The sequence below is a fragment of the Vigna umbellata genome, chromosome 5 (assembly GCF_029865625.1).
Source record: "Vigna umbellata cultivar VRB3 chromosome 5, Vumbellata_1.0, whole genome shotgun sequence".
NCBI classification, from domain to species: Eukaryota; Viridiplantae; Streptophyta; class Magnoliopsida; order Fabales; family Fabaceae; genus Vigna; species Vigna umbellata.
The window spans coordinates 26,314,853-26,332,456 of record NC_142169.1 but is presented as its reverse complement, the minus strand read 5'-3'; the positions used below and the strand labels follow the sequence as shown (position 1 = coordinate 26,332,456).

The following is a 17,604-nucleotide window of genomic DNA, read 5'->3' as shown; positions in this document are numbered from 1 at the left end:
TTTGGATTTTGCCTTTGCATAACAAACTTGTTAGTTCTTATGTTTCTTTTGGTGCTTATATTCTCAACTAGATTCGTCATTATTGTGTTCTAACTAACTAGGTATGCTATAAATTCATCTTGAGTTGTTGGATTATTTTGGGGCATTATATGGCATAGCTAATCATGTGTTCATGTTTGACTTCTTCTTATGGTTGTTTTGTTCCTTTCATGTATGTCAAGGTCAACTTTTAAGAATGTTGGACATCATAATTAACAAATTCTGGATGCCGCTTTCAACCTAAAGAACTCTCTTTGCCGTTCTAGAATTGTTTATAAGGCCTGCAATGGACCATCACAACTAGAATAATTAATATTATTATTATTATTTTTTTAGTAATATAAATTACCATATATTTTAAGCTATTGTTCACATTAGATATTAGAATTTTATTACGGTTTTATAAGCATTTAAAAAAGAATTAAACAGTTTTAAGCTTCAATTTTTAAATCAGGTAAGACTATTAAATGTGATAATGATATAAGTTTTCCATCTAAAAAAAATAACTGATATTCTGGAGTAAGAAAAATTATTATTATTATTATACATATATTTTTCCTTGCATAAAAAAATGGTGTATGATGAATATTTTTTATTAAAAATAATCCATGTATTCCTATTTATAAATTAAACATTAAATGTTTGGTTAGGGTAGCCCACTGGAAGATGAAGATTCGTGGTTGATGAATGCACGTATTCACAACCACTACTATTGTAAACACGAGAAGACATAAACATGTGTTCATAAATAAATGTGGTTTTCAAGTTTCTTTCTCGAACCCCAAAATAAGAAATAAGAAAATTAAAATTCAATCACTTGGACTAAATCAAATACTAATACCCAAAATAAGAAATAAGAAAATTAAAATTCAATCACTTGGACTAAATCAAATACTAATAATTTTTTTTTTATCATTCTCGATGTTCTTAATTTTGCTGAGAAGTCTCAATTAGGTTCTCAGTTATTTTTTCTCTCAATTGAGTTCTTATTTTCAAAAAATTAAAACAATTAGGTCCGTCAGTTCTATACTAACACTGTTAAAGGAGGTATCAGGTGTCAGTTCCTGATTTTTAAAATTATTTTTATTTTAAAAAAAATAAAATAAAAATGTCACGTGTCAAACTGATATTGTGCCACGTGTTACTGTCAGGCCATATGTCATTGTATTAGTCTTGGTTATTGTATTTTTATTTTGTTTCAATTTGGTCTCTTTATTTTTATTTTGTCTCAATTTAGTCCTAATTTTAAAAATTAAACAATTTTGTTATATTTTTAACAAGATTGATATTTTTATTATATATTTTTAACAATATTAAGTTTGTTTATATTTTTATTTAATTAATTATATAAATGTTAATTATGTTCATTAAATATACCTATACGAGTTAAAAGAAAACAATGATATAACATAGTGGTGTAAATTTTCGAAATGATTTAGCTCATTGAACACATTATTGATGTGAAAATTCACTTTTTTTTAAATAAAAAATTGGAGAATTTTTTTGTGAAAACAATAATTAAAAGGTAGTTTCTTCTTGATCTTCAATAGAAACTTTCTCCACGAAAAATGCAATGATATGATGACACGTGACACTGTCAGTGTCATGTTTTCATTGTCACATGCCACAATATCAGTTTGATACGAGACATTTTTTTATTTTATTTTTAAAAGAAATTAAAAATAAAAATAAAAATAATTCAAAAAAACTTGGAACTGTGATACCTTTTTTAACGATGTTAGTACGAAACTAATAGTAAATACTTAATTGCTTTAATTTTTCGAAAATAAAGATCCAATTGAAAAAAATAATTGAGAACTAATTGAGACTTCTTAGCAAGGACCTGGAAAATGGTTAAACTTTTTTATTTATTTTTCAGTATGAATTTTTGTTTCCTCTCTTTTACGAAATAAAATTATAGTTATGGCCACAATTAAAGGCATTATTAGTTGACACGTGTCACTTTTGATGTGTTTATCTGTAATAATGTGTAGATTTGTCGGGAGTGATTAGTGGAGTGAGTGAGCGAGCTTAACCTAATAATTTATGGGAAAGTGATTGTGACGACTTTTTCTCTTTTCAGCGTCTTCTCTCGATTTGCGACCCTATAGGACAGTTTGACGGAGTTAATTTACTTTAATTTTGTTATTTATATATCAGAACGGAGCTTACACCTTTTTATTCTGTTAAAGTATCACGTTTTTTGAATCAGTCTGAGAATATTAAATGATTAAAGTGTAATTAATTTGTTTCTTTAATCTGTACGAAATATTATTTTCTTCTTCATATCTACGATAATGGAGATGATATTTTATTTCTGTGTTACAGTATTGTATGGTTGTTTTTTTTTATTATTGTATAAATGTTGTATAAGTAAAATTATAAGTGCAAAAGTTATTTTCCTGTTTAAAGAAGAAATAGGAGAGGGAAAAAAATGAAAAATACGTAAAATAACTGAAAATAAGTAAAAGTAAATCGTATTTAGTTATAAAGAAATAAAACAATTTATTGTAAAAATTAATTGTCACTCATAATAATTTAATTAAAACATAATTTTATAATTAATTTAATAAAGATATATTAGTACTAAAAAGGTTAGTAGTATTTCTTGAGAAAAGACCTAATGCAAGAGTTTTACCTGCATAGATTAAAATGATGATGCATTCAATTTTAATAGAATGAGAATAATCTTATTCTTAAAATTCTCATTCAATACATCTCTTAAAAGTCGCTTAATATAGTATTTACCTTTAAAAATTAACTACATTCATATCAATCACATATACATATCAAATAACATTCTAAGAGTCAATTTTGACAAAAAAAAGCCTAAACTTTTATTTTATACAAAAAAGACGTTTGAAAAAACTCCAAGCTTCACACACATTCAATATTTTATTTTACACTTGCTCTGTAGGTAAATCATCTATAAGTTTTTGAAATTAAATGTTTCATTTTTGTCCAACAATTGGTTAGCTCATTAATAAATTTACATAATTTAAAAAATTATATTCATATATTAGATAATCGATTAGGTGCAATTTTAAAAAATGTTATAATTTAGTTGAAAAATATCTTCAAATAGAATCAATTGATCAAAATGATATATCTAGGTCAAACCAATAACTCAACCATATAAACTTCTCAATATCATATTTCTTAAGGAAAAAAAAATCAATCACAATTTAGTTACACCAATCAAATCAACATGTTATATTTTTTACAACACAAACTCTGATGACAACATTTCTACTATCCACTCATTCGATCAAACACTACCATAAAATAACAAATTTTCCTTACCTGAACTAAGTTTGACTTATATATTCCTAAAGTTCTAATTCTCACAAATACTCTATCTAAAAATAAATCAAATTAATTATTTAAACATATCTTAATAATCACTTACAAACATTCATCTTAAACTCTTTTATGCCGCATGTAATCGAAAAAATATTACATACATGCAAAATGAAATTATTTTTGCAGCATCCCATTCTGTCCTGTTACCATTCCAAACGGTAGAATAAAACAAAATGAACTATTTTTTTCTTGTTCTATATTCTTTCTCCTAGATTTCCTCTCTTTGAAGATGACGGAGAAACATTTTACAATTCCTTTACGAGTCAAATGTAATCAAGTGTTAACTATTTTTATAAACCCAGCTCTAACGTTTTCGCGGTGAAAAATTCTTCCACTGTTGAATCAAAATTTACTTTGGAATCAAAATTTCCATTTAAAAATGAGTCCAAGAGAGTCTGTTGAATCATGTCTTCAATCCCACCAGCACAACTAGTGATATAAAGTCATTAATATTTCAATAATTACAATTATTATTAACTGAACCAGTATTAATTACAACTACCACCCAATAATTCATTTTAAAAGTAATTAACCAGCTATTTATTTTTCATTTCTATCAATCATCACTTGTTAATTAAATTTATAGAGGTAATAATAAAATAATAAAGGTTTAATAGCCAATTTAGTCCCCACTTTGGTTGAAAAATCTCAATTTAGTCCCTCGTTATAAAAGTGTTTTACATTAGTCCTAACTTTTAAAATAGTGGGTCAGATTGGTCCCTTTCGTTAAATATAAGTTAACGAAATTAATGGATGATGATGTGACACAGCTTAAAGCTGATGTGTTAGATTGGTCCCTCGTTAGCTTTAAGTTGTGTCACATCATCATCCATTAATTTTATTAACTTATATTTAACAGAAAGGACGACCCACTATTTTAAAAGTTAGGACTAATTCAAAACACTTTTATAACGAGGGACTAAATTGAGATTTTTCAACCAAAGTGAGGACTAAATTGGCTATTAAACCAATAATAAAATTAGTAAAGATAGTAAATAGTTTTGGGGAAACCGACACGTGACGGGAGGTGTGTGTTAGAGGAACATACGAAGGCACCGACACGCGACAGTTGCTACCAGCGCACGTTGTTGATCTCCAAACTCTCCATTTCTTCAAACTCTGAACTTTTTTTTTTCCTTTTCATCTCAATCCGCCACAGATATCTTCCAATATGCATTCCTCAATCCTCTGATTTCATCCACATTCACATTCCTTATCCTCCGTAGGGTTTCGATGAGCTGCCGGAGTTCCATCGGAATCGGATTCGGAGTCCAATGAGACGGCGCCCCGTGGCGGCCATTCTCCCTGACGAGATGGAGAAACCCTCCGCCAGGAACCCTAATTCCCGCATCTGCTTCCTGGCAACACTCTCCGCATTCTTCTGGTTCCTCCTCCTCTACTTCCACTTCGCCGTTCTCGGAAACCAATCCCCCAAACTAACCCCTATCACCGTCACCTTTCAGCAACCTCGCAAAAGCCTTGGCTCCCAAACCCTAATCGAAGCCCCTCCGCCACCCTCCTTTCCCTTCGCACGTGCCCTCCAGACCGCCCTCAACAAGTCCGACAGGTGTGGAGGCCGCTACATCTACGTCCACGACCTCCCCTCCCGCTTCAACGAGGACATGTTGAAGAAGTGCAGAACGCTTTCCCTTTGGACCAACATGTGCAAGTTCACCACCAACGCCGGCCTCGGCCCCCCCTTGGAAAACGTTAAGGGCGTCTTCTCCGACACCGGCTGGTACGCTACCAATCAGTTCGTCGTTGACGTCATCTTCAGCAACCGGATGAAACAGTACGACTGCCTCACCCAGGACCCTTCCCTTGCCGCTGCATTTTTCGTCCCCTTCTACGCCGGCTTCGACATCGCCCGCTACCTCTGGGGCTATAACATATCCGTCAGAGACTCTGCGTCGCTTGATCTCGTTGATTGGCTTGTGAGGAGGCCCGAGTGGAAGATCATGAACGGGAGGGACCATTTTCTCGTGGCGGGGAGGATCACGTGGGATTTTAGAAGACTCAGTGAGGACGAATCGGATTGGGGGAACAAGCTTTTGTTTCTACCTGCGGCGCGGAACATGTCCATGCTTGTGGTGGAGTCGAGTCCCTGGAATGCGAATGATTTTGGGATTCCTTATCCCACCTATTTTCACCCTGCTAAGGATGATGATGTCTTCATCTGGCAGGAGAGGATGCGGAGGTTGGAGAGGAAGTGGTTGTTTTCTTTCGCCGGGGCTCCGCGTCCGGATAACCCGAAATCGATTCGGGGGCAGATTATTGATCAGTGTAAGAGATCCAAGGTGGGTAAGTTGTTGGAGTGTGATTTTGGTGAGAGTAAGTGTCATTCCCCGAGCAGCATAATGCAGATGTTTCAAGGGTCACTTTTCTGCCTTCAGCCTCAAGGGGATTCCTATACCCGACGATCTGCTTTTGATTCAATGCTAGCTGGGTGTATACCTGTGTTTTTTCATCCGGGTTCGGCTTACACTCAATACACTTGGCACCTTCCCAAGAATTATACTAAGTACTCGGTGTTCATTCCGGAGGACGATATTCGGAAGAGGAATGTCAGTATAGAAGAGAGGCTTAGACAGATTCCCGAGGAGGAAGTCAGGATCATGAGAGAGGAGGTCATTAGTTTGATCCCTAGATTGGTGTACGCGGATCCTCGATCCAAACTTGAGACTCTTAAGGATGCGTTTGATGTTTCGGTGCAGGCTGTGATTGACAAGGTTACCAATTTGAGGAAGGACATCATGGAAGGTCGCACCGATGATAATTTCATTGAGGAGAATAGTTGGAAGTATGCGTTGTTGGATGCGGGACAGCGCGAGGTTGGACCTCATGAATGGGATCCCTTCTTTTCTAAACCCAAGGATGGAAATGCGGATTCCAGTGATTTGTCTTCTGAGGCTGCAAAGAATTCTTGGAAAAATGAGCAAAGGGATACTTCTTGATTCAGGCAGGGGAGGTAAAAATTGCATCTGTAGGTTCTTAGATGTGTTTTGTTACTGACTCAAATGGTTTCCCTGAATTAGGGAAGAATTAAAGCTATAAAATAATTGCTGGGTTGTTGCTACGATCTTACTCCAGAGCATGTACCTGAGTTTACTGAGCAGGCTTTCTCGTTGAAAACCACTAGCATGGAGAGATATCGCTGCTTTCTACAGTTTTGTTATATAGATTTTTTTTTCCCTGATATCTGTCATATGTATTTCTAGATGTATTTTCCTAAATTAATAATTTCTTTGTTACTTTATATTTTCTCCCCTTGATTCATATAGGAAATATAAACAAAATTATGTCAATGAGCGGAAGTGTTCAATGAATGATAATATCATTTGGCAGCTGCATTATCAGAGTTGCCTACATTGTTAGTGGCCTTATTTGGATTGTGGTTAATAGATTACTCTATTTTGATAACCGTGAAAAAAAATGTTTTCGGTTGCTATATTTTACCAGTTGTTTATCTATTTTTTTTAGCCAAATGATGCAAACATGTTGGGTGGTATTAATATACTGTTTCAGGCCTTCATCTGTTTGATTGGTTAATTACATGGCCCGATAAAGCATGCATCTAATGAAAACTACGGTTATTTTTTGATTCTGATTTGAAAAACTCCCGTTTCTGATCCCTTATTGTTGTTTTATTCAGAATTAGAAACAAAAATTGGGCGCACAATGAAATCTACTCTTTAATTTAGTTGACAGATGAGAGTATTCTGATTTCCTTAATTGTGAATGTACAAAAAAAAGGAAATTGGCATAGATTTCTCACTGAAATTATCTAGGACTTGGGATTTATACCGTGGTGAATTTACTTGCATGGCATTCCATAGCATTTGGCGTCTTTTTAATTTTAGAAAACTCTGCTAGCTTGTATATGTCTGAATGTCCTTCTCTCTGTTCAGTATGACTGTGCAATGAAGCAAGATAGAAGAGAAGTTGCGGGGAAAGTGATTATAAAAGGCTATGCAAAAAAACTTTATTGCCTATAAAATCACGATCAATAATTTATTTCGTTTGTCTGATCAATAATATAATCGTGTATTTGATGTCAAATGTTTGATTTGGCTCTTTAATATTTGATAAATGAAATATGAATTCCATTTATTTATTCTTTTATATTCTGTCAAAGATCACAAATAATTTGAAAATTATAGAAAACAATAAAAGTTCTTACTGTGTTAAAATTTTCTACACCAAGAAAAGTGAGACTACCATAGCAGGAGGAAGAGGACTTGAAAATAATGAGTGGATAACAATTCAGTCTTTCTTACTGAAACACTGCTACAAAGGGGATTCTTGTAGGTAGTAAATATGGAAATTTTGATTTGTTCAGGGAACCTGACACTGAAAACAAGGAGAATAACTTTTTGTTGCTTTACTAGTTTCTGGCTTTTTGTTTTGTCAGTGTCTCCACAAGACCCAGGATGTATGTCTGGTATGTGAAGTGAATCAGCTGGATACACATGCAGGTATACACCCAAAGGAGTTGAATGAAAGAAACATGCATGACTCTGTTTTTCAGTTGTGAGCTCTGGCATGGCATGACATGGCATGTACCACACACACTCTTGGCATTTGGCAACACGACATCTGATGTAATGCACGAGGTCACTTCTGCATTAATATCATCCATCTATCTGTTTAGTCTTTTATTATTTACGCTTATCGATGGTTTTTGAAGCCTTCATATGAGTATTGTTTTCCCGTTTCGTAAACCACAACTAGTCTCTGCATCATGAGGCTTCTATTCACCTATTCCTCAACCATAGATATCAGGCAGTGTTATGAATCGGATAACCAAATATATACAGTCCACAAATCTTTTACAGAAATATATACGAGGGATTCCGAAAAAGCATGGCTAGCAATATAGATAAAAAATTATAGATAAATAACAAAGAAAATATAAAATATACATTGGGGACACTGGTTAAGAATAATTAACATTAAATTTTACAAAAGGTCGTAAGTAGCTGTGATATTAAGTGAATTCTAATTTTAATAATCATTATTGTCCATTTACTTTATTAATAGGACAAAAATGTTTATAAATGTTATATATTTGATATAAAAAAAAATTAAACAATAAATAATAAGTTACCTCTATAAAATGTTGATTGATAGAGCTTGTGAAAAAGATAGATAATACTTTCCTTGGGTTTAAGACATACATATACACATATCACCCAAGTGGATTACATATTTCCAAGCATAAATAAGGCTAAACTTAATTTTTGAAAGCTGAATAATAAAGTTTATTGAAAAAAATAACATTAATTAAATCTGAGTCTAATTATATAGAAAAAGTATATCATTATATAATATATTAATTCATTATTTTAAAGGTTTTGATAGAGAATACGTAGGGTTAACTTTTTATATAATTAAACATTATTCTCTATAAATCCAAAAAAAAATAACTTTTGCTTCACCATTGTTCAACCACTTCTACCTAATTTTTTCTTCACCTTTGTTCAAAGACTTTTTATTTAGTCTTTGTTCACTTTAGCAATGTCATTGCAAAATGTTTATGAATAAAATTTATCGTTGATACTTACAAATAATAAATATTAGTAAATAATAGATTATTTAATATATGTTTACAAATAAGTTAGGGTAATATAATATACATTAAAATTTAAAATTAAAATTTAATTTATATTTTATTAGATTAAACTTAAATAAAAATAAAATAAAATATATATTTTATTAAATTTAATTTAACTAAAATTAAATTTATATTAAATTAAATTTATATTAAATTAAATTTATATTTTATTTTATATTTTTTAATTTTATTTAATTATATATATTTTTCAAATATTCATAAGTATTGATGGATAATCTAAATACATTTTCAAATCAAGTGACACATTTCAAATAACTCAATTCAAAATCTAAACATGTATTTCAGAACTCTCAATCTAAATTTTGTCTCTAGATCCAAAAGTATATTCTGGATTATCAAACATGTTTGTGTTCCTGGATGTCCAATCCGGAACAAACACTAACAATAATTGAGTCATTGTGTTGAATCCGAAATAGCCTTGGTTCATCTAAATAATTAGTCCACATTTACACAGTGGAGAAAATATCAACAAAGGGGTGACGATCATTGTTATATATTATTTGGCTGATCGTAGTGGATAATCAATAACTGCATAGACATAGTTTTCTAAAATGTAGTGCAGGAAGCATTCATGGGTGCATATGCATCTTCATCAATTTCAAGATTTGCAGTCATCCATCATTTCTTTTCATCACAAACATCAAATGTTCATATAAAAATGTAGAGCATAGTTGTTGAAAATGATACAATCTTCTTAGTGTAATGTGGACTGCTAGGAAATGAGTCATATGACATTTATCAATAACACTTAATTAATATTTTGATAAATCTATATTCAAAATTAATTTTTGGATACAATCTTGATTCCAAACTTCTTTTTATTGTCCCTTGAGATATTCAACTAGAGTTAACACAACAAAATGAATGTCTATCTTTGAACAAACTGGGCACTCAGACAAAACAATGTTATTTATAGTGAAACTTCAGAATTTATCATACCATTTACGTGCTGTTAGGAGACAGAGATACTAATTAGGGAAGTGGCAGCGCAATAATTTCTTCCTGAAATTTTGAATGTACATTAATTCAGAAGTTATTATATCTCATTTTTCAAATATTTTATAAACTTTTTATATGATGGACCACTAGTAGAGTTCGATTGAGTAAAATAAAAATGAGTTTTTATCGAATACTATACAAGTAGTCATAAATAAGTTGTTTTATAATTGAAAAGAAAATAGGATTAAATTGTTTTATAAAGATTGTAAATTATTTTTATAAGTTATGTCTATGTTGAATAAGAGTTGAAATATGAAAGAGAATAAATAGCGAAATAAGAAAATAATTCAAGTGGATAATTATGCTATATGAATTATATGAATTGGTGAACTTTAATAATGAAATAATTTCAAGTCACTTGTTTGGATATATTAAAAAATTGAAGGAAAATAAACAAGACTACCAAAAACAATGCAAATTCCCTTAAAACTTAGATAACACAGATAAATAAATGGACAATGGCTATAAAGAAACTTGAAAATACAAGTCTTTTCACTTAAATTTTACATCTTTCATGAGTGAAACTATTTATCCTAGACCCTCTTTTTTTTTCTTTCTATTCCACATTTGTTGGAAAAGAATAATAAATACGTATAAATAAAATAATTTTTAAATTGTTAGAGAAAAAAAAAAGTAAACTGAATATAGCAATAATATTAAATAATAACTCTTTCCCTCTTTTTTTTCTCACCATTGGGATGAAAGAGGTGAAGCGGTGGACCTACCCACTTATTTTATCTTTCACCTAAACATAACATAAGGATGAATGAAGACAACATATTTTAACAACCTTTTTCTTTTCTTTTTTCCGTGGATTTCTTTCTACATAGTATAAATAAAAGTGGTAAGAAATGTATACAACTTTATTTCCTTCATTTTATTTTCTTTTCTTTTCGAGTAATCAAAGACAAGTTTATTAGAATAAACCTAAAATCAATTTATGCATATCATATATATTATTTTCACAACATTTTCCAAATACTTGATAAACACGTATAAAACTTAATTAAATTCTTCAACACACGATAGAACAACAACAAGTGGGTTAATTATGTAATCATCCAAGGCAACAAATGCAAAGTAATTAAAAAAAGAGAGGTTAAAGTTAAACCGTCATAGAAAGAAGAGCATGCACTGAAATACACCCAGCACGAGAGACAGAAGAGAAGGAGCCAAATAACAAATCTCAAGCATACAAGTTTAATAAATGAATACAATTTCTATCATTCTCTAATTCTTTTGGGTCCTTTAACTCATAATTTAGTTAGTAAACAGAAGCAATAATACTATTTCTACACTCAATTTTTTTCTTTTTTTTTATGAGAAATAGAGGAAGAAAAGGAGAATGTGATGTTTTCTTTCTTCCTTCATATGGAAAAAAAGAAAGTGTAAATGAATAAAGAGTAATATTTTGGTAAGATGGAATTGAGAGAATTTGAAACAAACGGCTACTTAGTTTTTGTTTTTCCTATTAAAGGGAAGTAAAACATCTCGTGACACTTACTGCGAGCTTTCGGCTCCCGAATTCTCAGTCAAATTCAGTTTGGGAGTTCTCTCTCAACAAAGGATCCTCGTGATGAAGAGCTCTCATATTTCACGAGCTTTCTATCAACAACGCTTACCTTGTCCAGTTTTGAATTCTTCTCAACACCTTCAAATACCCCTCCACGATATCATGCATCACCAACCAACCAACAACAACAACACAACCTCGTACTACAACACCCAATGGAATCCAAATCCAAAATTCAACTCTTTTTCCTCACCCTTTTCCTCTTCACTCTCACCCTCGTCAACGCAGAAACGCTTGGAACTTACATAGTTCAGCTACACCCTCATGGGATCACCAGCTCTGCTTTCACCTCCAAGCTCAAATGGCACCTTTCATTCATCCAGCAAACCCTTTCCTCCGATGAGGACCCTTCTTCGCGCCTTCTCTACTCTTACCGTTCCGCCATGGACGGTTTTGCAGCTCAGTTAACCGAGTCTGAGCTTGAGTACCTCAAGAACTTGCCCGATGTTATCTCAATTAGGCCTGACAGCATGCTCCCGCTGCAGACCACTTACTCTTACAAGTTCTTGGGACTGAACCCTGCTCGAGAAAATGGTTGGTACCAATCCGGTTTCGGCCGTGGAACCATAATTGGGATGCTTGATACTGGAGTTTGGCCTGAGAGTCCCAGCTTCAATGATCAAGGAATGCCCCCAGTTCCCAAGAAATGGAAGGGTATATGCCAAGCTGGGAAGGCCTTTAACTCTTCCAATTGTAACAGGAAGCTTATTGGTGCAAGGTACTTCACCAAAGGCCATTCTTCAGTGTCACCTTTTAGAATTCCGGAATATCTCTCTCCAAGAGACTCCTCTGGACATGGCACACACACTTCGTCCACAGCAGGAGGACTGCCTGTGCCTTTGGCGAGTGTGTTTGGTTACGCCTCTGGCGTGGCGAGAGGAATGGCTCCTGGTGCCCACATTGCGGTGTACAAAGTGTGCTGGTTCAATGGCTGCTATAACTCAGACATCATGGCTGCAATGGATGTGGCAATCAGAGATGGGGTGGACATTCTCTCCTTGTCTCTAGGTGGCTTCTCTACGCCTCTATATGATGATAACATTGCCATTGGAAGCTTTAGAGCAATGGAGCATGGAATTTCGGTGATATGTGCGGCAGGAAACAATGGTCCTACGGCAATGTCTGTTGCCAACGAGGCTCCTTGGATTGCCACCATCGGTGCAAGCACACTAGACAGGAAATTCCCAGCCACAGTTCGCATGGGAAACGGACAAATGCTCTATGGAGAGTCCATGTACCCACTGAACCATCCATTGAGCAACGGAAAAGAACTTGAACTGGTTTATCTGTCTGAAGGGGACACCGAGAGTCAATTTTGCCTCAGAGGGTCTCTTCCAAGGGACAAAGTTAAAGGCAAAATGGTGGTCTGCGATCGAGGCGTGAACGGAAGAGCAGAGAAGGGACAAGTGGTCAAGGAGGCTGGTGGCCTTGCTATGATTCTCGCCAACACGGAGATAAACTTGGGAGAGGATTCGGTTGATGTTCATGTCTTGCCTGCAACTTTGATTGGATTTGATGAAGCACTTACCTTGAAAGATTACATAAACTCCACAAGAAGGCCTCTTGCAAGGATTGAATTTGGAGGAACTGTGATAGGGAAGTCTAGAGCTCCAGCAGTGGCAAGATTTTCAGCTAGAGGACCAAGTTATACAAACCCTTCAATCCTCAAACCAGACGTTATAGCTCCAGGAGTGAACATCATTGCTGCATGGCCTCAGAATCTTGGTCCTACAGGCCTTCCAGAAGATTCTAGAAGAGTTAACTTCTCTGTCATGTCTGGCACCTCAATGGCATGCCCTCATGTTAGTGGAATTGCTGCTCTCATTCGCTCGGCTCACCCGAGTTGGAGCCCTGCAGCCATCAAATCTGCAATCATGACAACAGCCGAGGTAACCGACCACACCGGAAGGCCTATTCTTGATGAAAACCAACCAGCAGGAGTTTTTGACATGGGAGCTGGACATGTGAATCCACAGAAAGCATTGAACCCTGGACTTGTGTATGACATTAGGCCAGATGATTATATCATCCACCTTTGCAGCCTTGGATACACAAAGTCAGAAATATTCAGCATCACACACAGAAATGTGAGTTGCAATGGAGTCTTGAAGATGAATAGAGGCTTCAGCCTTAACTATCCCTCCTTCTCAGTGATATTTAAGGCTGGGGAGAGGAGAAAGATGTTCATCAGGAGACTAACAAATGTGGGAAATGCAAACTCCATCTACTCAGTGGAGGTTAAGGCACCTGAGGGAGTAAAAGTGATAGTAAAACCCAAGCGGCTTGTATTTAAGCAAGTGAATCAAAGGTTGGCTTACAGGGTATGGTTTATATCGAGAAAAAGGGTTAAAAAGGTGATGGTTTGGTGACCTATGCAGAAGGGAATTTGACATGGGTACACTCACAAAATGGTTCCAACAGGGTCAGAAGCCCTGTGGCAGTGACTTGGAAGTCAAAGTAGCATGGAGAACAGTAGCAGATTATTAAGTTTCTCTTGTGGAGTAATCATTATGATTATTGGTTCAATAGGTTTATTTATGATTTCAGAATTTATACTGAAGTTGGTGTTACGAGTTTTAGTAGAAAAAACTCGATAGGAATCTTTAAGAGTAAGCCCATTTATAAATGCTAAATAAATTGGTTGTGCCAAGATTTAGTCAAAACTCTCATCTTTACATGTTTTCTGAATCAGAATTAACTTAAAAAATTAACATGACAAGGGGTAGAAGACAGAAGGTATTCCATATTAACTTATTTTTTAATGAACTGCAAACCATTTGCATCAGAATATCTTTCCATAAATCTCATGAATCTGTCCCAATCCTTTGGAGTCCGCATCACATACTTGGCTTCAATTCCTGAAGGCTTTCCATTGACAAACTTAGCACTCACATCCACAGACTGAAGAACCCCTTCCTCATCAATCATGTATAAACCAGTGATATCGGCAACTTCACGAGATGAATCAAAAACTGAGGGTTGATCGAAGTTGAAGATGGCCATACCATTTGTTCCATCACGTGATGTAGTAAGCTTCACGTCTGGTATTGTCTGTTCATCAGTTCCCCTAATGAACTGTATGGTTGGTTTGGCCATCATCATGGCAGGCAAGTGTTTCGGAGGATTTTGCTTTAGCTTGGATAACCTCAAACGTAGCAGCTTTACAGATTGTCCACTGAATGAAGAGTGTGTGCTACTGTGATGAAAAATCATAGATGGGACTGAAAATACAACATTATCATGTTAGCCACGAACAACATCAGACCATGTAAGCAGAATACTACTTCAAAAGTCCGAAAACATTCAAAATTGTGAATTTTATCAAAGGCATGAATGCATGATGGTACAAACCTACTATTTGTTATGGGCCTAAACCTCTAGCTACACTGAATGGAACGGTAATGAAAAATCCTTTCAAATAAAATGAAGTTAGTGGAGATAGATAAATGTACCTGAAGATGAACGTGATTTGTGAAGAGTTTTGGAGAAGAATGTGAGGGAATGGAAAGAAGCTGCCATTGATGAATTGTGATTATAAATGGAAGAGAGAAGTAGCATTGTGTTGTGTGGGTATTGACAGAACAAAGTACGTATGGTATATGTGTAACAAAGAGAGCCATTCAGTTGATGAAACCAAATTTGGGGTTTTGGAAAATGGTTGTTTTTGTGTGTAGGATACACAGACACTGTCGCTAGATTCAATGGTTCATATCAGATTCAAATGTGTGGGCATGTTTGAAAAAATATTCTTTCAAAAAACAAGAAAAAAATTAAATGTTTTCATTTATAAATTGAAATCAGTCTATATGGGAACTAATTTGTCTAAAATCAATCAGGTTTTAAATTTTAATTTAATTTATGAAAAAAAATCATTTTATTTTTTTATTTCTTAAAGTATGTATGAAGAAAACAAATCATTATATTTTTTAATTAAACTAGCAGGAAAACAGCGTTTATCTGAGTTAAAATTAATATTCATATCAATTTTACTTTTACATATTTATTTAATTAAAATTATACATATTATTATTTTTCATATTTGATTTATAATTTATGATTCGAACAAAAATAAAATTAGAAAAAGAATATAGATTACATAGTTGCATAAAGGAAAAATTTTAAGTGTAATGAAATTGTGGAGTAGTAAATTTTTAGTGGATGAATAGTTTATCATTACTTTTTTTTATATGTAATAAAAAATATAGTTTTGAGGTTTTAAAAATTAATTAAACACAAAAATATGAATATGAAATAAGGTATATTTGCATATGTGGTTACAAATAATTTATTATTGGTTTTTATAGAGTTAAATATTTTTTAAAACTATCATATAAAGTTATGTTTTATTTTTAAACTAAATAAAGTATTTAATCTTTTACGTGGGGTGTTTTTTCTACTTATATATGTTCTTTGAGTTAATGAATATTTGTTGATCAATGATTATAATGATATATATCTTTATCGTTCTTGTGACGTTTCTATGTGTAGATAGAATATAATGTGAAATTAGAGATGTTTTGGAGTTTCTTAGAAGTGTGTGAGTTGTCTTACGTATGTGAGAAAAAGCTAGTTATACTTGTTTTTAAGTGAAATTGTTTGGTTGATTTTATGTAGCTATTGTATTGTAACTTGAAATGATATGTGTTTATCTAATTTGTAAGAGTATTTATATTGGTAAATTTTGTTCAATGTTAAAAGAATGTGATTTTTTTATTTTGTTTTTGGTTAGAAATGCCTTTAAAAAATTCTTTAATTGAGTAATCTAGATGAACTTAAGTTAAGATTATAAAATTTTAAGTAATAGTAAGTTTATTATGTGAGATTATCTTAAAAGGGGTCCTAATTACTCAATTAACACCGTCAAACGACACTGATAACATTAAAAGCCACCTAGATAGTGTGAGTTCTTTAATATGGTGGTTGTTGGACAATGAGTGTTCTCATTAAACGAAACCAAAGTTAGATATCTCATTGATGGGTGTTCGTTGGGCGTCACTTAGGGTCCTTAGGCATCAAATATTCGAATTAAATCAAGAAAACTCTAGTGGTGTCCTCGTTGGGCGCCCATGGGGTTTGTTAGGCGTTGAAGCTGGTGATGGCTGACACTAGATGAGTTCTTCTAAGGGCATTTCGTTAGAATTTTGCTAGGCGGGATTTGTGGCTGTTAAGGTGGTGATCATACTACATTTGTTTATTGTTTTGAATGTGATAATGAAATTGTTTATGAGTATATACACGTATGATAAATGTATGATGTCTATAATGGATTTTGTATGTGATAATGGTTAACAAAGATGAAGTAAAGTGTGAATTGGTTTGAAGGAAAGAATTTCATGATGAGGAACTCCCATTTATTGGATAGTGTATGTATTAATGTATGAATTTAAACAATTAGATATATTGACATTCTAATAAACATTCAAACTCATAAAGTGGGAATGTGTTATGTGGTTAGAGTAGCAAGAGATCATAGAGTTTTTCCTTGACCTAAGACAAGAAGGGGATTAACCTTATGTGTGATAGGATAAAACCTATTGGCAATTGCTCTATAGAGCAATAGAGATTGTCATAAGTGCATGTCTTTAGTGAATCCAATATCAATGTATTTATCTAGATAATTGAGTTTATAAGAATCTTTAATTATAAGTTTTATTTCACATTGACTATGTAAAGTGTATGGCTTTATTATGAAATCTGTTTGCTTGTATATGCATGTTCTTTTTATAAATTAACTTATCCTCTTTTAGGTTTACTTTCTTGTGTTGTCTTTCTTCTTTTACAATAATCACCTTTATTAAGTGTGAGAAGATAATAAAATCGGTATTAAATTACCTTAAGAGGAAGATATTATGCAAGATCTTAAATTAAAACTTCTTACTTTTTATAATATATTTTGAAAAACTTTAAGTTATAGCATATGTACTACTACTTTTATTCTAGTATACATCTTAGAATGACTACAATAAATTAATGATATACTTATTAATGATATACT

General features: G+C 33.2%; 3 protein-coding genes across 3 annotated transcripts; 2 read left to right on the top strand and 1 right to left on the bottom strand.

Moving 5' to 3' along the window:
- The first annotated feature begins 4,494 nt into the window (after positions 1 to 4,494).
- On the top strand, positions 4,495 to 6,752 carry LOC124836096 (xyloglucan galactosyltransferase MUR3-like). Its single transcript, XM_047311168.2, has one exon. It carries the CDS (start codon positions 4,677 to 4,679, stop codon positions 6,354 to 6,356), a length of 1,680 nt encoding a protein of 559 aa, XP_047167124.2. The 5' UTR covers positions 4,495 to 4,676; the 3' UTR covers positions 6,357 to 6,752.
- Positions 6,753 to 11,198: 4,446 nt separating this feature from the next.
- On the top strand, positions 11,199 to 14,082 carry LOC124836136 (subtilisin-like protease SBT1.2). The gene is given in 2 exon segments (XM_047311227.2): positions 11,199 to 13,958; positions 13,961 to 14,082. Coding segments are annotated over 2 exon segments (2,304 nt in total). The 5' UTR covers positions 11,199 to 11,764; the 3' UTR covers positions 14,071 to 14,082.
- A 129-nt stretch (positions 14,083 to 14,211) lies between these two features.
- On the bottom strand, positions 14,212 to 15,219 carry LOC148198017 (photosystem II reaction center PSB28 protein, chloroplastic-like). Its single transcript, XM_088115377.1, has 2 exons — positions 15,062 to 15,219; positions 14,212 to 14,830 (listed from the first exon to the last, which is right to left on the bottom strand). The coding sequence occupies exons 1-2, from the start codon at positions 15,165 to 15,167 to the stop codon at positions 14,361 to 14,363; spliced, it is 576 nt and encodes a 191-aa protein (XP_087971503.1). The 5' UTR covers positions 15,168 to 15,219; the 3' UTR covers positions 14,212 to 14,360.
- Between the last annotated feature and the right edge of the window lie 2,385 nt (positions 15,220 to 17,604).